The 20,098-nt window shown below is 31.7% G+C and overlaps 3 protein-coding genes and 1 long non-coding RNA gene across 13 annotated transcripts; 1 reads left to right on the forward strand and 3 right to left on the reverse strand.

The window, feature by feature from the left end:
- Window positions 1–69: 69 nt before the first annotated feature.
- On the reverse strand, window positions 70–7,191 carry LOC127070771 (mediator of RNA polymerase II transcription subunit 1-like). Of its 2 annotated transcripts, XM_051009184.1 has the most exons (9): window positions 6,918–7,191; window positions 6,416–6,564; window positions 6,214–6,347; window positions 5,991–6,129; window positions 5,696–5,915; window positions 5,382–5,607; window positions 5,054–5,285; window positions 1,497–4,973; window positions 1,119–1,390 (listed from the first exon to the last, which is right to left on the reverse strand). In XM_051009184.1, the coding sequence occupies exons 1-9, from the start codon at window positions 6,946–6,948 to the stop codon at window positions 1,271–1,273; spliced, it is 4,728 nt and encodes a 1,575-aa protein (XP_050865141.1). In that variant the 5' UTR covers window positions 6,949–7,191; the 3' UTR covers window positions 1,119–1,270. The 2 variants fall into 2 exon arrangements, with proteins under 2 accessions (XP_050865140.1, XP_050865141.1); XM_051009183.1 differs by having other exon boundaries at window positions 70–4,973; window positions 6,918–7,190.
- Window positions 7,192–7,532: 341 nt separating this feature from the next.
- On the forward strand, window positions 7,533–14,344 carry LOC127070918 (phosphoribosylformylglycinamidine synthase). Its single transcript, XM_051009505.1, has 19 exons — window positions 7,533–8,250; window positions 8,323–8,464; window positions 8,575–8,725; window positions 8,804–9,194; window positions 9,262–9,374; window positions 9,466–9,726; window positions 9,789–9,862; window positions 9,935–10,091; window positions 10,192–10,526; window positions 10,606–10,842; window positions 10,925–11,050; window positions 11,138–11,365; window positions 11,456–11,654; window positions 11,744–12,009; window positions 12,077–12,293; window positions 12,383–12,562; window positions 12,637–12,798; window positions 12,869–13,150; window positions 13,247–14,344. Exons 1-19 carry the CDS (start codon window positions 7,982–7,984, stop codon window positions 13,432–13,434), a joined length of 3,978 nt encoding a protein of 1,325 aa, XP_050865462.1. The 5' UTR covers window positions 7,533–7,981; the 3' UTR covers window positions 13,435–14,344.
- LOC127070921 (uncharacterized) lies at window positions 10,576–11,251 on the reverse strand. The gene is made up of 2 exons (XR_007784736.1): window positions 11,112–11,251; window positions 10,576–11,030 (listed from the first exon to the last, which is right to left on the reverse strand). It is a non-coding gene; the product is annotated as an uncharacterized LOC127070921 (long non-coding RNA).
- LOC127070920 (alpha-N-acetylgalactosaminidase) lies at window positions 13,172–20,094 on the reverse strand. 9 transcript variants are annotated; one of them, XM_051009507.1, is made up of 9 exons: window positions 20,014–20,094; window positions 16,392–16,563; window positions 15,814–15,988; window positions 15,458–15,632; window positions 15,217–15,311; window positions 14,200–14,559; window positions 13,955–14,119; window positions 13,589–13,881; window positions 13,172–13,342 (listed from the first exon to the last, which is right to left on the reverse strand). In XM_051009507.1, exons 2-8 carry the CDS (start codon window positions 16,550–16,552, stop codon window positions 13,693–13,695), a joined length of 1,320 nt encoding a protein of 439 aa, XP_050865464.1. In that variant the 5' UTR covers window positions 16,553–16,563; window positions 20,014–20,094; the 3' UTR covers window positions 13,172–13,342; window positions 13,589–13,692. The 9 variants fall into 9 exon arrangements, with proteins under 9 accessions (XP_050865464.1, XP_050865467.1, XP_050865468.1 ...); XM_051009510.1 differs by having other exon boundaries at window positions 16,392–16,554; window positions 20,014–20,085; XM_051009511.1 differs by lacking the exon at window positions 20,014–20,094 and adding an exon at window positions 18,945–19,054.
- Window positions 20,095–20,098: the final 4 nt, after the last annotated feature.

The following is a 20,098-nucleotide window of genomic DNA, read 5'->3' on the forward strand; positions in this document are numbered from 1 at the left end:
GAAATTCTCCTATAGAAGAAAATACGTTTCTCCGTCACGTGAATCAGCGAAATTAAAAGAATACCTTCATTTTTATATTACATCTTTGATCCTCGCGTAGTAGTATGAAACTGCATATTTTTTACATAATAAGGAAAAAAGTAAATTTTTTCCAAATTTTCCTTAAAGTCTTGCCTTCTATTCCCAAGATACCCCGACCCCCACAATCCAACGAAATTATATCCATTGGCATAGACTCATATCGAGTCGCCATTTAACAATTACCATTTACAATTATTCCCTATTATCGTATATTATTTCTCTTTCTTTTTTTTTTTATTTTATTTTTATATATTCCACTAGATTCCACTAATATCTTTATAAGTTTATAGTCTTTGCACTTAACAACCAGCTCGTGTAACTCTCTGGCTCTGGCTCTGGCTCTGGCTCTGGCTCTGGCTCTCGCTCTCTCTTCTCTCTCTCTCTCTCTCTCTCTCTCTCTCTCTCTCTCTCTCTCTCTCTCTCTCTCTCTTTCTCTGCGTTTAATCTAACAATATAAGTGTCGTGAGAAAGTCGACAATATTTGTTAGATGAGGAACGCGATGATGTCTCAATCTGAGAAGACGATCCCACGTGTAACGATGTAAAAGATAATTAAGTATCTAGATTTTAAGTAGTCTTCATTTGCCCATGCCAACGAGAGCTTCATCCATAAGCTCATCATCCGTAATGCAAGGCGAAGCGGAGTGTGGGGACGGTGGTATAATTCTGGGCGATGGTGCAGGACTTTTGACAATATGTACGCTCAAAGATGGGCTTGGTGGAAACGTTGGTGGAGGTGGTGGCGGAGTATCCCTTCTTATTGGAGCTGCTTGAGTCATAGCTCGTTCTGATATAGATGTAAGACTTAAATTCTTGCTCGTTTCTTTCGAACTAGAAAAATCTAATAACATTTCGGCAGCCTCTTGTGAATTGGAAGTAACCAATTCTGTTGTATTCCTCACTGGAACCATAGTCGAGCCTACATCGCTATTGACAATACCGCCAATCGTTGTTGAAGTAGATGAAACGACCGACGGTGATAATTGTTGCTGTTGCTGTTGCTGCTGTTGTTGTTGTTGTTGCTGCTGTTGTTGCGGTTGTTGTTGTGGTTGTTGTTGTTGTTGTTGTTGCTGCTGTGGTTGTTGTTGTTGCTGTTGTTGTTGTTGTTGTTGCTGCTGCTGCTGTTTCTTCTCCTCGACAGATTTGTTATATTTACCTAGCACAGTCTCGGCCGGTTTCGTACTCAGATTCAGGCTCTCGGTGTTGCTGTTAACGCAACTGGCACCATTTGCACCGTTTCCAGTAGTATTGGAAGTTCCGCTTGCCAATGGCGGATACATCGATTTTGATATACACAGGGATTCCGAACCTTTAGGAAGAAGGGCCATGACGGCATTGCTGTTATTAGTATCATCCTTACTAGTGCCAGAACCGCTCAACGTGTTACTTAAAAATTGCGCGGCAGGTCTACCTACCGATGTTTCCTGACAAGAGTCTCGAGAATCATCAACGGATTGCATCGAAAGGTTGGTCGGAACATTAGAATCATGGGAACTGACCGCAGCTGGAGGTTGTAGCAGAAGGCCACTTGTACTATCGGATCCCACGTTTATCGGCACTGTCGTTGAAGTCGGCATGGAAAGATTGTCGGGTTTCGTTTGTACGTGATCTCGTCTGTTTTGTGTACTCTGTGTCTGATCATCCGTATTACTTTTTGCGATCGAAGATACGGGATTGGAGATCGTTTGAAGCTTTCCTTGATCTGCCATTTGCTTTACTGCGAGATTATCCAACGACTTTCCAGACTCTGACAATTTCTTTTCGCTGCTATCGACGTTTACGCGAGCTGACAACTTTGGTATTTGAAACTTGGTATCGAGTTGCTTCATCAAACCATCGACGACAAGCTGAGGCGGTAAACTTGGTAAACTAGGCAAACTGGAAATAGAAGCATGAGCTGCGAGTAGCTTAAAAGCTCTTTCGCTTTCGCTTTCCTCGCGAAGAGCGGAAGGACTAGACTTCCTCGAATCTGTCATACTTTTAGATCCAAAAATATTTTTCTCCGTTGACTTGGGCATCCTCAATTTATCGCGATTACGGCTGAGATCGGTGACACTCGAGCTGGTTGTTTTCGGCGAGCCTAAAGATTTCGATGTAGAAGACCCTTTACCCAATAATCCACTGCCGCTACCACTGACACCTCCAACGACTCCCCCGCCGTTACCGCTGCTAGTATTTCCTCCGGATATTGATTTCAACGTTGACAATACCTTCTGACCTAACAAGCCAGTTCTATTCCCACTAGTGCTACTACAACTAGACGAACCAGGTAACTTGGGTGATGCATGAGATTGTGGCTTCTTCGATGCAGGCCCAGAATTCACACCAGGTTTCAAACCTGTGTGAGCTTTGGATGATCCATTTCCTACCACAGAACCAGATGATACCGTTGTCGAAGGTACTCCAGTCACCGATGTAACGACGGTCGACGAAAGCTTTATACTCGTCCCCGATTTTGAATCCTTTGTACGAGTTTTGTTGATCGTGATCTTCATGCCATCCGAGCTATGTTTAACCATATATTCTGCGGGATTCTTCGCGTCGATGGAAGAATTCTTGATAACGCATTTTCCCTCTACGTTCTTGGTCGATGAACTACTGACGTTCCTTTCTTTCTGACCACTCGTACTACAGCTACCTCCGCTGCTCGTTTTCTGCCCACCATTTCCACCTTCATCCGTACAATGTTGAGCATTTTTCAATTTATCTATAACTGCGCTAAGAGAACCCTTTCTATTTCTTGCCTGTTGCTGAGCTATAGTCGACTTTGAAATATCTGAGCTACCGGAAGGTGGCGTGTTACCACCACTGTTTGACACGGTCGATTGAATCTCTGTACCAGGTATTAAGTCCAATTGTTTTACCTTAGTACCAGAAGATTTAGTCTTTGGACTTTGATGACCACTCGTACTTCCAAAACTCAAGGACGTTTTCCTTTCTTTTTCACGACTAGAATCCTTACTGGAGGACGACGAGGAAGACTTAATTTTTGATGATATAGAATCGCTAGTTTTGCTGGAAGGAGAATTTGTTGCTGACTTGAGGGCAGACATACTTGGCTTTCCAGTACTCGTTGAGCTACCATGTTTCGGTGACGACGTTCCATGCTTTGGACTTACGCTTGCAGGTACAGACATGTGTTTAGGACTACTGCTATAGACAGGTGAATGTTTCGGACTTTGTACGGGTTTGCTCGTAGATTGCTTTAATGTGGGACTGGACTTACCAACGAGGACAAGCGGGCTACTGTGTGTCGGGGACGGACTGAATTTTCTTATAGTAGCTGACGGAGATGATGGACGAGAACCTACACTTGGAGGGGATTCGGTGGGTTTAATGCTCACGGAAACAGGTTTTGATAAAGGATCTTGCTTGGAAGGTAATTTGTCTGGAGGTGGTCCCATAGGATTATCTTCTCTTTTACGTTTACGTCTTTTCTCTAATTTTCCCTTATCCTCTGTTGATTTACTTTTAGAGCTTTTTCTTTCTCTACGCTCTTCCGTCATAGTCTTTGTCGTGGTTGGTCCTGCTATTGGAGTTATAGTTATAGAACTAGGTAAACTGGCTTGCGGCGATGATGCTATGGGTATAATCTCAATCCCAGGTCTCCTTTCCAAACCCATGCCCGTAAGTACAGAATTATAATTTGTTGTTTGACCCACGTTACTATTTGAAATTGGTGTTATACTTACTGATGGGGGTACAAGATTTTTATTCTCTTCAAATATATTCGGACTCTTTTTTTCTTCACGTTTCTTTGATTTACGATCTCTTTTAATAAGATCATCCACACCCTGAACTTCGTGTACCTCTACGATTTCACTTTCATTGTCTAGATCATAATCCGAACTTTTATCCGTACTTAGTACGTCGCCGGGATCGAGATTAGCAAAATCTATACCACTGGCTAAACTAGCAGCAGAAGTTGGAGTAGACGTTCTAGTTTCGTTTGCATTCTCCCTTCCACTGGTTGGTGTTCCAAGTGGCGTCGAGTCCGAGCTTGAACTTTCTAATAATATTTCATTAGTATCTTCACCTTTCCGTTTAGGACTGCGCCAAAATCCTTCTGCGATTTTCCTTTTGCGTGTCTTTTTCGTCTTTTCACTCGAAGGATTTGCTAAAGAATTTTTCGCTTGACCCAGTAATGCACTCAGTTGTAGAGGATTTAGCATAGCAGCGGTTGCTGTATCGGATTGGCCGGAATATGACGGAAACCCGATACTATTCTCCGTTCCGGCATCTAAAAAAGACTGCTGTTGTGGTTGTTGTAAAGTTTGCTGTCGTCCAATAGTTCCATTTCCATTACTTAAGTCAGATTCTTGCCTGATTTTTGTGTCTGCATTAGCGAAGTCAGGCATATTAGAACCAGCCTGACCATTCTGATCTTTTCCAGGCCCTATATTTGTGTTGTAATTTCCATTTCCGCCGCTCATAGTATTCACTGGTAGTGCGCTTCGACCTTCCCAAGTCTTCATGAGCGTTCTCATTGTTAATGGTATACTGAGACATCTTTGTAAGACTTTACCAGTTAAGTCTGAAATTTGTTCTGCATTCATCATGCTTACACCGTAGAGTTTGCATTTCAATGCAGAGATATCCGTTAGATTTAATTCTGCTGTTGCCATTGTTTCTTCAAATGGATGTTCCAGGCTTATAGATATGTGCTGCCATGATAAAGCGCTTACCTCGAATATAATTGTATGTTCTGGATCTATACGAGCCATAGGTCTTACACAACTTGAAATTAAAGAATTAAAAAGAGCTTGTTGACGTAGATATACAAGAATTTGCGGAACGTGTGCTGGATGTGTGAAAGGAATACTGCCTATTAAAACTCCTTCCATATTCTTATTTTCTGTCATGAAATAACAATGATGTTGATCTGGCAAGGTCTGTAAAATGCATTGCGTATAATTACTTACAAATCTTCTTAAACTTCTCTTTCAAAATGTTATAATTTTTTTATACATACAACGTAAAGTCCTCTATTATTTCGACCGTCTAAAGATCCATCACTAGCATGTTGTACTATTAAGCTTAACAAGGAGTGAGGTGATGATACATCCGCGCACTCTAATTCGGTTACTTTTTGTATCCGTCGTACTAATTCCATACACATTGGCATTTTTTTAGTGAGTTTTAATACAAAACAAGCAGGTAACATTGATGAATTTGTGCCAGTTAAAGGAGCATATGATGGAGTGCTAAAACATTATTATAATTGTTAAACATTGATTTCTACGTAAATTATATTACTCTTACATAGACACAGATGGTTCACACTCATAAATTTTATTCACCTCTTTCCTGTGTTACTTCTATTTACAGTTATGATACTAGTCGTAGGCAGCTTGTGAGCAGTTGAACCTTCCATACAAACAGTCACAGAGTGACCAATTTTTCGTTTAATAACAGTTTCTGGATTTAAAACATCACAAGTACGATTTTCTTGATCTATTAAATCATAAGGAGATACAAAATATGTTAATTTCATAGGATGACCTCCTTTCCGTCTTTCAAGAATTCCTAAAAAATGATAAGATGGTTTTAATAAAGAAATTTTTAATAAGGTACAAAATATTTCTATATATGAAATAATAAGATGTGTACTAACCAACTGGACTTTTATGAACAAGATTAAAAGGTTCCTTCATAAATGTCTGGAGTTGTGCCAGAACGCCTAAATCAGCCTCTAAAGATTGTAAAGCACTGAATGCTTTACATTTCACTTTTTTATCTGCATTTAATTGATATATGGAAGCCAAGCCTTCCAACTGTGTCGTAAAATCCACAAAATCACCACGGGATAGACAAGAGGCCAGTACTTCGCAACTCTGGAATTATTAATTTTTTATAGGTTACAATATTTTTTACAAATATTATATAAAATGATAAAATTATTGCTTTACCTGCTGTTCATTCTTTCCTTCGTGATGAATTTTGACATCTTTAACAACACCTGTTGTTTCCAAAAGAACTTCTAAGAAAAACATATCTGATGATATAAAAAGCTCTGTGCCTGGTGGTCCTGACATCATAAATTTTAATCTACAATAAAATATTAATTATATAATAAACTATTGGAAAGAACACATATATATCAAACTATAATAAATAGATAAAAATAAATACCCTAATTGTCTTGTTAAACTTTCTAAACGTTCTACCATAGATTGTAAAGATGTCACTTTTATAGAATGCTGCAAAGTATCTAAGCATTTTTGTAGTTGATTTTTTTCTACACTGTCAATAGCAAATCGTTTATCCTGCAATCATAATCATAATATACATAAATTACCTTAAGAAAGAAGTGCATTATTTTTTTATAACTTACCAACATAGTCATACGTAAATTTTTAGCAGTTTCGACCAAAGACTTAAATCCAGAAGCCTTTGATCTTAATTTCTCCATCATCAACTCCATTTGCCATTCTTTTCCCTTTTCCGTTCCTGTATTGTTGGTAGTAACATAAGGTTGCCCATCTATGGATTATTACTTATGTAAAAGACGTTCACGATATTGCATTTATATTTTTGTTTTGTTAATGAAGATGCAACATTATTATTAATTGCATTACTTTATTCATTTGGCATACATAGTAATGCATATGAAAAAACAATTAATCCTAATTAAAATGTAACAGAAATTAATCTAATTTATGTTTTTTATCTTGTATTAAGAGCACTTTTTTCATTACTTTCATAATGAAATTTTTATGTAAAATGCATATGAACAATAAAATAGAAATATAAATTTTAATACATAGGGAAGTGTTCTTGGGATCGTAATCACGTGAACAACAATTACCATACTACAATTTAACAGCTATACTTACTGGAGGGCTTCTGTCCGTTCCCCGCATCCATATATTCGAGGAAACACTACAGAATACACAAATAACTACTTTAAACGTAGTAAACGTTTCTGTTGTTTGTTGATGTTCGATACCATGATATTACATTATATTATGACGGGACTTTTACCAGAGAACATCTCTCTGCGTTTATATAGTTTAACCATAAATAACGACAGGAATCAAGATACGCCCATAAACATTATAATCCCATAGAATAAAAATATAAAAGAGAGAGTATTTCTTCGATGAAATTTGATGTATACAAGAAGCCGCCATTTCGATGACGTATTAATTTCTCAACCAATCAGAATGTTTCATTTCTCAACCAATCAATATCTTCGGAATAAGTGGCGTGATATTTGATTGCAATAATGATCTATTATATCGATTTTGATTAAGAAATTATTCAATGAAACCTGCAAAATAAAATGTTAATTCTATAAAATAAGAAAATATAAATTACTATTTCTATAAATAACATGATCCTTAATACATAATTACTTTACACATGTTATATTTTCAATTATTTTCCAAGAATCTTCAAAGAACATCTAACCATGCGTTGCTGTTAAAAATTGTACCATGCTGCATTAAATTAAAAAAATGGTGAACTGCGCATGGCTTTTATTAAATAGATTTAAATTTCAATTTTTCATTTATTGGAAAATAATTGTTTTTTATCATTATTTAAATAGTGCGATAACAATATTGATAAATATAATACGAAATAAATATGACGTTAATCGATGAAATAATATTGTAATGTATGATATCAATGGCCTTGATGACCTCGTAATAGTTGCTTTGATAGGAAGATTACGAAAAAAAAGTAAAAAGTATTTTGCAAGAATCTTCAATGAATAATTAACGATATCGTAATGTAACTGAAGTTTTTTATCTAAACAACTTACTGGGGGATCTAATCAATGTATTTAGTTTACAATAAATTGCTAAAACAACAACGATTGCTAGTAGATCTTTTCCACGCGGTGGAAGAATAATATTCAGTGTTCTAATTTGATTTGTATTTGATTTTATATATAATGGCAATATTAAAATTTTATAAACTACCTGGATTAAAATCAGCACAACTAAAAACTAAATTAAGTGATATACGTAAAGTATCAAGTATAGTGAGTGATCTTAAAACTGAATTGTGCTATTATATTGAAATTAAAGAAGAATTAAATGAAAAAGAAATACAATTGTTACAATGGTTATTAGTTTCGCCTATAAAAACTGACACATTAAAAAACGTTAGTGTATTTGATCAAAATAATAGTACAATTACTGTTATTGAAATTGGTCCAAGGTAGTTATTTCTTATTTTTATTATATAAAAAATAATAATTTTATGATAACAAATAATAATACCTTGTTCCAGATTGAATTTTTCTACTGCATTTTCAAGTAATGTAATATCCATATGCAAATCAATACAATTACATAAAGTAACAAGAGTAGAAATATCTACCAGATATTATATCGTACATAATGGTACATTAGATCAAATTACAGAATCTAAAGTATGTAAATATATTAGTTATTTTTGTCAATTTTAGTTAAGTAATTAAAAAAAAAAAGAAAAAATATGATATGTATATTTAGATAATGTAATGAATCTTCATTATTATAGATTGTAGATGTTTTACATGACAAGATGACAGAATGTAGATATGTAAAACCTATAGAGACTTTTGATCATGGATTTAAACCTGAAAAATGGTTTGAAGTAGACATATTAAAATATGGTAGAAAAGCTTTAGAGGATGTAAGCTATAAATTAGGTATATGTCATTAATTATTTTCATTAAATAATAAATCAAAATAAAAAAATTGAAGAATATGATTCTCTCATGATACAGGTCTTGCCTTTGATAATTGGGATTTGGATTATTATACAAACTTGTTTTTGCATAAACTTAAACGTAATCCAACTAGTGTTGAATGTTTTGATTTGGCACAATCAAACAGCGAGCATAGCCGACATTGGTTTTTTAAAGGAAAGATGATTATTGATGGAGAAGAAAAAAATCAATCTTTACTTGATATGATAATCGATACACAAAATTATTCAAATCCAAACAATATCATTAAATTCAGTGATAATAGCAGTGCTATTAAAGGCTATGAAATAAACTTGTTGAGACCGGCAAACCCATCAAAATGTAGTCATTTTAATGTAGAAAAAATTAAACAAGATTTAATATTTACTGCAGAAACACATAATTTTCCAACTGGTGTTGCTCCATTCAGGTAATATTTAAATCTTTTATTTATTATATTCTTTATACTTTCCACAATTAACAAATAAAATTTTCAGTGGTGCTACAACAGGAACAGGAGGACGTATAAGAGATATACAAGCTATTGGTAAAGGAGGCTATTATATTGCTGGAACTGCAGGATATAGTGTTGGAAATCTTCTTATTCCAGGTTTCCTATTTATTTAATAAATAAATGAATAAATAAATAAATATATATATATACATATCATAAGTATATCTAATATATTTTTGTCTTAAAGACTATAGTTTACCTTGGGAAGACAAAGAATGGCTTTATCCTAGTAATATGGCATCACCATTACAAATTATAATTGAAGCAAGTAATGGAGCATCTGATTATGGAAATAAATTTGGAGAACCAATTATATCTGGTTTTGCACGTTCTTTTGGGTTGCTAGATCATGAAAATATTAGAAGAGAATGGATAAAACCTATAATGTTTACTGGAGGTGTAGGTACAGTGGATGCAAATATGACAAAGAAAGAATTACCAGAAAAAGGTAAGCAATCAATATGGAAATACAATACATTATATGTTACATTAAAAATATTTTTTTTATAGATATGGAAATTGTAAAAATTGGAGGACCTGTTTATAGAATTGGTGTTGGTGGTGGTGCAGCAAGCTCTGTTGAAGTATGTTTTTTACAAATAATTATTTTTGTATAATACTGCCTTTTATATTATTACATGTTCAATAATTTATAGGTACAAGGTGATAATGAATCAGATTTAGACTTTGGAGCAGTGCAAAGAGGTGATCCTGAAATGGAACAAAAATTAAATCGAGTAATTCGTGCATGTGGAGAATTAGGTTCAAATAATCCAATTCTTAGCATTCATGATCAAGGTGCAGGAGGAAATGGTAGTGTCATGAATTCATTAAGAATTCATTAAATAATGTCAATTTCATTATTATAATTTAATTTAATATATTATATTTAATATAATGAATTCATATTTAGGCAATGTATTAAAGGAATTAGTTGAACCTGCTGGAGCTGTAATATTTACAAAGAAATTTGAATTGGGTGATCCTAGTATTAGTACATTAGAATTATGGGGTGCTGAATATCAAGAAAATAATGCTATTCTCTGTAAATCAAAGGATGTTGACTTGCTCAAGCAAATAGCGGGACGTGAAAAATGTCCCATTAATTTTATTGGAAAGATAATTGGAAATGGAAAAATTATCCTTTCTGAAGAGGATGATTTTGATTTATCAAAATATGAACAAAATAATATAAGATATCCAGTTGATTTAGAACTTGAGTTAGTACTTGGCAAGATGCCACAAAAGGTAAAAAACTATTTAAATAATTTACTATATCTACTAATATATAAAGAAATTTTAACAATTAAATATTTATTATCTATAGACATATAATCTTATAAGAAAACAGCTGCATTTATCACCAATCTATTTGTCCAATGATTTGACAGTGGATTCAATTCTTGATAGAGTTCTACGTTTGCCTGCAGTTGCTAGTAAACGTTATTTAGTTAATAAAGTTGATCGCTGTGTCACAGGATTAATTGCACAACAACAATGTGTTGGTCCATTACATACTCCTTTAGCTGATGTTGCTGTAACAGCTGTTTCAATGTATTCAACAGTAAGAGAATGCATTTTAATTAATCATTTCTATTTTTAGGAATGATTAGTTATTATAAAAATTTTCTTATATATTATTTCAGCATGGAATTGCAACATCGATCGGCGAACAACCAATAAAAGGCCTTGTGAATGCATCTGCTGGAGCACGTATGGCAGTAGCAGAAGCTTTGAGTAATTTAGTATTTGCTGCAATTTCAGATATTCAGGTTTTTAATATTTATTAAACTTATATTATTCGTAGACGCAATATCAAATATATAATCTTACTAAATTTATAATCATCTTATTTTTAGGATGTTAAATGTAGTGGAAATTGGATGTGGGCTGCAAAATTACCAGGAGAAGGTGCAGCAATGTACGAAGCATGTACTGCTCTGTGCTCTGTTATGAAAGAGTTTGGTATAGCTATCGATGGTGGTAAAGATTCTCTTAGTATGGCTGCACGTGTAGAAAAAAATGTTGTTAAGGCACCAGGAACACTTGTTGTTTCTTGTTATGCACCATGTCCTGATATACGACAAGTGAGTAAATATTTTTTCTAATAATTTTAATGTTTTATTTTATCTTGTGTTTTATTATATATTAATGTTTTAATGTTTTAATTTTATCAGGTAATAACACCTGATTTAAAAGCGCCTTCAGCTGGAAAAGAAGGTCATCTAATTTACGTTGATTTATCAAATGGAAAAAGTCGTATTGGTGGGACAGCTTTAGCACAAGTTTACAAACAGCTTGGTAATGATACTCCAACTGTAGAAAATGCAATTCTAATTAAAAATGCATTTAATGCTACACAAAAATTGATAAAAGGTAGTGTCTTTTAAATATATATGTAATAAGTTCTATTTAAAAATAAATCTTTTTCTATTTTAATAAATATATAATATTATATTGTGCAGAGGGAAAAGTATTAGCAGGTCATGATATAAGTGATGGAGGACTGATCACTTGTATATTAGAAATGGCTTTTGCTGGAATGTCTGGATTAGATATTAATATTTCTCATAAATCTGGATCTCCTATAGATATTTTATTCTGTGAGGAAGTTGGATGGATTCTAGAAATAGAAGGAAATAATTATGAATATTTAATCAATGTATTTAATCAGTTTAATATTCCAATATATTTAATAGGAAAGTCTGTTGGTTTGGGATTTCAATCGAAGGTAATTTCTATGTTCATTATTGCAAATATTTATTATGCATCAAATTAAATGATTCTTTCTATTTTAGGTGATTTTTAAAGTAAATGAAAAGACTGTATTAGATACTACTATCCAACCATTAATGTATACATGGGAAGAAACAAGTTATCAACTAGAACGTAGACAAACTAATATTAACTGTGCTCTAGAAGAATTTAATGGACTGAAAGAAAGAACTATTCCTGATTATAAGTTAACATTTAATCCTGATCATAAACTTCATTCAATTGAAAGATTATTAACCTGTAAGTGTAATGTAAATTAGTATATGAATTTTTTATATTATATAATAATAGATATGTATATAATAATAACATGTAAAATTGTATTACAGCTAATATAAAAGTTGCTGTAATTCGTGAGGAAGGGATAAATGGAGATAGAGAAATGGCCGTGTCTTTGGAACAAGCAGGTTTTGAAGTCTGGGATGTAACAATGCAAGATTTATTAAATAATGATATTACACTTGATAGATTCAAAGGTGTTATTTTTCCTGGAGGATTTAGTTATGCAGGTAAAATATCATGTATTCAAATAAATAATAAAAATATTTATATGTATTCCTTTAATAACGAAAATTATTTACAGATGTTTTAGGCTCTGCAAAAGGATGGGCGGCGTGTTTGAAATTTCACCCACTATTAGAAAAACAGTTAGAAATATTTGTTAATTCCAAAGACACGTTCAGTTTAGGAGTGTGTAATGGCTGTCAATTAATGAGTTTGTTAGGATGGATTGGAAAAGACAATGGTAAATTCGTATTTTATATAGAAAAATATAAAATTTTGGCATACAGAGATACTACGTATTATTTCTATAGGTTGTAAAGAAGAACCAGATATTTTCTTAGATCATAATATATCGGAAAGATTTGAATGTCGATGGAGTAATGTTAGAATTGAAAAATCACCGTCTATCATGCTGCAAGGAATGGAGGGTAGTGTATTTGGTGTATGGATTGCACATGGTGAAGGAAGATTTACATTTCGCAACAGTGAATTATTGTATACACTGAAAAAATTAAACTGTCTTGCGATTAAATATACCGATGATTATGGTAATCCCACTGACAAATATCCATTCAATCCCAATGGTAGCATAGGTGAGTTGATAAATATGTGTGTAAGTTTTATAAAATAATAATATATATAAACTTATCCATATATAAGATTATAAAAGAACAAATCATTTTCATTAGAGGGTATAGCTGCTATATGTTCAACTGACGGTCGACACTTGGCTATGATGCCACATCCAGAAAGGTGTACACAAATGTGGCAATGGCCTTGGAAACCTGTAGAATGGAGATATGAAAGGTCGCCTTGGCAACGTATTTTTGATAATGCTTACGCGTGGTGCATATCATCAAAAAAAATGAATATGTAAATATGTCAGAAAATGTTACATATATACGATGTTATTGGTGAGTTTTGAATATTTGTAAGAAAAAATTCACCATATATTATATATCATAGAATATAAAATCTAATTTCTTTTATAAAGTTAATATTTTTTTTTCTAATATTTTTAATAAACTTACGACATATAAAACTTTTTACTTCTTATTTTCGGAAATATATTATAGCATGATCAAATATTTATAGTAAAAAGAAACCAAAAGGAAATGTAATATTGAACATCTCATTATTCATATGGATTTTGCCTAACTTTAAAAACTTGATTTAAAGGCTCATAAGATGTATAATGACTTGAGGTATAGATGTCTTCAAGTTGTAAATCACATCGTAGAATAACTACCCCAGATGGATTTACTTTAACTTTTATCTTTGTATGTGGCAATAAGACACCATAGTTCACATCTTCGTATAAATCCTACAAATATTTTGATTATAAATATTTTGCTTATATACTAAGTAAATGATGAATTTTAATATTAATAACATACTTCTACTTTATATCCTCCAGGATATTGTAAACCAAGTTCTTTTAATGTAACTGAAACGTCCGAAGGTGTACCATCTGTTCTTCTATTCAAGAACGCAATTGCGTAAGAATAATATGATTGATGTATTGGCGTTATTGGTCGTGCCCATATTTCAATACCTTTATGCTACAAAAAAAGAAGTTTTATTGTATTCTCGAATGTGTTCATATATATATAATTTCAACATGTATAATGAGATTACTAACTTTATATATACGACGACCTTGTATACCAAGTGGATCTTGATCCACAGCAATAATTTTTTTGTTTTGTAAAATAGCTTTATATTCTGGTCTGATTGTTCGAAGATCAACAGACATTAACAAAGGTGCAGCTAAAATAGCCCATAGAGCCATTTGCGTTTTACTTTGTTCATAACTTAAACCAAAGTTACCAATAATTAACATATCAGGATCATTCCAGTGTCCAGGTCCAGCATTTGGTACAATAGAATCCTGATTATTTCCATAATAATCAATAATACTTTCTAAACTGTTCCAAGAATCTTGTATGTCATCAAAATTTCTCCAGAGATTGCAATGTTCTATTATTGCAGTAAAGTTTGGCTAAAAATTGAATACATGTACTGCATGGTATAGTTACAATTATATGTTACGAATATAATTAACTATGAATGTGACTAGACAATTAAATGAATGAAAGTGTGGTAAGATTTTACTAATCACTTGTACTTTTACTGTCAACTGAGAAGAAAAGTATGGTCGTTATTATACTCTTATTATACTCGCGAGTAATTTTTTTCATTTCGTGCAACTGAATAATATACGTGTCAGTGTACACCTCCCGTTTCCTAAGTATACTCTCCATATGGAGGTACCCATAATATGTGTGATGCTCTCCCCACTCCATCACTCTCACTCGCTGCCGATCTCGTGTTTATCAATCCGTAGCGTCTCTTCGCATAGTAAAGATTACGGTGATCACAGGTAGAGAGAGGATTAGAGTGGGGCAGACTCGTAACAGAGGACTAACAATGTAGTATGCCATTGTATAGACAGAGCTAGTCTTATGCTTGTTATAAAAAAAAATGAAGAAGTAGAAAAATTTGCAGCACTCTTATTGAGATGAGAGAAACTTTAGAGAGGATATTTGAGAAATTGAAAAAATTATAAAAATAATTAAATAATGCTCTATAAAAATAAAATTAAAAAATCATATTATTAGAGAATCGATTAGAAAATTTAGATTTTTATAATACTAACCTGCATACCAGCATAAATTTGATAAACAGGCCAACTGCATGAATATATCATAGGTCTGCCTGTTTGATTTAGATAGAATCCAAATTCTGGATATCCTAAAATATTAAGTGATGTGGTCATTTTATATTCACAGTAATAATGAAAATTATATATATATATAAATTATTAAAAAATATTCATATTAATTAATAAAAATATTCATTACTAATATAATATAAATAATGCCTTAATATAAACATACCTCTATCCATTTCTGATGGATGTGCATAACACCCATCAAGTTTTACATAATCTACATCCCAAGATGCAAAGGTCAATGCATCAGTTTCCAGATATCCAATTACTCCAGGATAACCAGCACATGTGTAATTACCAAAATCTTCATAAATTCCAAATTTAAGTCCTTTTGAATGTATCTACACAATTATGCAAAATAAATAAATATAAATAATAATAATATTAGAGTAATACTTCACTTTAAAAAGCACAAAACTTTATATAGTTATAAAGAGTTAGCAATTTTGATCTAAAAATTCTTCAACATTACAAGTTTCTAACATATATAATATAATATTTTAAAAGATTATGTTAACTTACATAATCAGCTAAATTTTTCATGCCATATGGGAAACGTTTCCTATCTGGGACCAATTGACCATTATAATTTCGGTCTTTCTCTAACCAACAATCATCTATATTAATATATTCATATCCTACTGCTGCATAACCATCTGCTACAACAATGTCAGCCATTGTTCGAAATAGTTGGTCACTGCAATATAAAATATATAATATTGCTAGGGAATAAACAAACTTTATCAAGATATATATATATTTGTGTATATGCGTATCAGAAAAAAACAAAAATACGTAAACAAGTAGTTATAATATTAAATATATGCATATTATTTAACTCTAAAAGATCTTGAATGAATTTATTTATTATTATAAACCTTTATACAAAAAATAATAAATATATAAATATTTATTATAATCAAATATATTAATTTATTGTTTACGAAGCATATCTTCTTGATTTTCCATATTCATAGTGAAATTAAAGTCAAATAAAATAAAAGCAAAAAAGATTTATAATAAAATCTCAAAGATGGACATCTCGATGTAACGTAGTCTATTCTAGTTTGACAGAAAAAGAAAGTAAAAGTATACATTACCTTATACAATTGTCAGGATCGTTTTTGCAGTCAGTATTACATCTAAATCTTTCCCAGGCTAACCACCCCATGGGTGGTGTCTTAGCTAATCCATTTTCCAAAGCTATTACCACTTGACTTGCCGACACAAGAAAGCACCATATCCACACTGTTAGCACCATTTCTGCAAAAACTATGTGTGCTTTAATACTTTTTTCTCTTAATCCAATCGAACGAATAAACTTTATTGAAAGATACTACAACGCGATTTCGATTGCATAATTTGGAAAAAAGGAGAAAAGAAAAATATATATGTATATATGTATATATATTTTTTTTTTTCAAAAAAACACAGCGTTATAGACACGATGGGATCTCGTCATTAGGACGAAGACAAAATCTCCATAGACATCCTATGCTGCTCCTGGCACACTGATCTGATATAAGACCTCCAAGCCAAGAGCACTTTCACCCAATGCCCCATTTCATTTTTATACACAACCACCGCCGTTTAAAGTCGTGTACATTGGTCTCTAATATACATGCACATACACAACTATCACTTTTGATAGTAGTGAGATTCATCGCCGGCATATTTGCACATACTGTTTTTTTTCCCCCCTTCATCGTACGAGGAAAGAGAATTGCACGGTGCTTTTTTCTTTTTTCTTTACAAATTCTTTCTTATTTTCAATCGTACATGTTTTCTCTCTTTCTTTCGACTTTGCTTTTGCAGGTTATACAACATACTCGCATCAAAGGACAAGAATTTGTGCGTGCGCCTGCGTGCAAAACAATCGTAATCTTTCTTAATTAATATAAATGAAACTATTTTAAACATGATTAAAAGATGTAAAAAAAAAAAAAAATAGGAGAAAGTGATAATTACATATAAAACGTATTTCAAAATTTAATGATTTACAAATGATCGTCTAATCGTCAATGGCCAACGAATTATATTAAAATAAAAGAACTTATGTTGGTATTTTATTTTCTAATGAAATTTTTGCTCGTATTAGAAAAAAAAAAGAAAAAAAAACGAATAAATCTACATAAAATCTTCGTCTCTTCTAAAGCTTTCCAATCACTAGTTAAGAAGCCAGGGGCGTGTTCTATGATTATGTTTCCATGTATTCTATGCTGTACTCTCACGAGCTAATTTTATTTGTGTGAATATGTACACGTACAGCTAATTTATATATATATATATATATATATATACGTATGTATGAGATTAAATAAGTGAGTGTTGAAGTCAGCGATTTGTGTTAACTATAAACGATCTCTAGCGTGTAATGTAACGAGTGGGTGGTTTTAACGTGTGAGAGGAAGATAGAAAAGAATTTAATAAACACAATGACGACAGAATATGAATGGCATTGGATATTACTAAAGACGAGAAATATATACATATTCATACCTATTCATATGTTTAATGGTGAACCGTGAGAAAGTTAAGAAAATCCAAAGCCCGGAAATCAAAGTATTATATCCAAGCAAAGGATATATATATATATATATACAACCAACGGATCTTTCTGTCTTGCGAAATCAGAATGGCAATCGAAAAGCAAAGGTATCAGACAAAGGAAATGTCATAGCAACGAAATACAATGATGTATTGGACGTTGCTAAAGCGCGCCATATTTGCCAATTCAATTTATTATACAATTCAAAAATTTTTACTCTTTCTTTTTTTCGGAAAAATTATTCTAATCAAAATTAATATTATCACGAAAATAAAAAAATAATTATTGATTAATTTGTATCTGACTGTAGATATTCAATATCCTAAAATGATCTTTTCATCAAAATAATATGAAATTTGAAAATCCACCAGAAGCGCGCCATATTCGAATATTTAATACATAAAGCAATTCAAAAACTTTTACATATATTTTTTTTTTTTTTGAAGAAATTACTTTAATAGAATTCGATATTATTATAACAAAAAAAAATTTGTCTAATTTTTATATAATTGTGGATATCAAATATCCAATAAAAAAGAATTTCGACTTAAAAAGATTAATACAAACCCCAAAATTCCACTGATCAATGCTAAGCACGTCTTTCGATATAAAATAACGCGCGAGTTTGAAATACTTCTAACAATGTTTTTTTGTCTTATCTAGAAAGAGATCGCATAGATATAGACTATATCTTACATTCACACGAATACAAAAATGAAGGCATACCTGGTGACACGAAGTAAAACAGACTATTGCGTTACCGTTGACACATTCGTTCAAGTAATTTATACGTATATCATTTATCTTAATAGTAATCGACTGATAATTATAACTGATAAAAAATAATGTTATCAATAATTCAATTCTAATCAATCGATCTACACAAATCATTGTAATCGATAATAATCATAATGCGATTAATCTTACAAGATTACATATTATTTGATATCAAGAGGATACTTTATACCTTTTACTTATAATATTGAAAAAAGAAATAAAATATTATGTGATAATGAATAATTATATAAAATTCAGCAACGTAATAAGCGCGTAAAATTGCATTAATCCAACGTATAGATATCTCTAACGATCTTATAATACTTACAGTTAGCTAATGACTCCTTTTAACTCAAATAGAACTACAAATGTTACTCTTAGCCTCGACAAACAGTACACGTTTATTGTTAGTCGTGTATTTACAGCTGTAAATTCCGTCACTCTTAATGGATATACGTAAACATAAATATTAGTAACGTTTTTACGAGCATTTGTGAGTGAAGGTAATAACTGGTTGATCACTTCCTAGATGTATATAATACATCACTCTCTCAATAAGTCATTATTTTTATTTATATATCTATTTTAAGATGTGTTTCAATTTAATATAGAAATTTGTCTATCGTTATTCTATAACCTTGTTTAATATTATCTTCAATGACGAGTAGGATATATTCATTTGATTACATCGATAGATATGTAAACGTTGTTGAAAGTTCGAGTATATAAACTTGGACTTTGAGTTTATTTATTTATTTATTTTTTTAGAGGCTTTGTTATTTCATTATAATTTTTTCTTATCTTATCGTTTTTTTTAACGTATGAATTATTTTAAGAAAATTATGTATACTTATTCGTCTTCTTTCGCGTCGACAATTTTCTCGCTGTCTATTTTTCTTTTTTTCTTTTTTAAAAATTAAAAAAGAATGTATATCAAGGTTAATGAACATAATACTGTCCAAGTGTATATAGAACAAGGATAACATACCATGATATTATGTGTATTATTGTGATCACTTCGGTTAACCTCATTCTTCGTGAGTTCGTTGTTTTATTGACCTTGTTTTTTAATCTTTTTTTTATTTTATTTTATTATCATCATCATGATATTACGCAGATATTTGACATATGAAAAAAAAAACTTTATATCTTTATAGATTTGACACAAGTGCGTGAATATATATCAATGATAATATTTATTGTAGTCGATTATCTCGATTAAAACAGATTTGATTTCTCTGTTAGGCGTAATTTAATTAACGCTTTTTTTTATTGATAGTAATATTTTCATGCTCCAAAAAAATAAAAACAAAAACGAAGATTTTTAACAAAATTATCCAAAATATTTGTCTTTATATTCTATGTCAAATTTGTATTGAATAAGTTCTATGTCTTACCTTTATTAACAGATATAAGTTCATCAGTGATATATTACTAACTAATCTCTTCATCTTAGTTTCTTTTATATATAAGTTCGTTTAA

This window comes from Vespula vulgaris, chromosome 19 (genome assembly GCF_905475345.1).
Source record: "Vespula vulgaris chromosome 19, iyVesVulg1.1, whole genome shotgun sequence".
Lineage (NCBI taxonomy): Eukaryota > Metazoa > Arthropoda > Insecta > Hymenoptera > Vespidae > Vespula > Vespula vulgaris.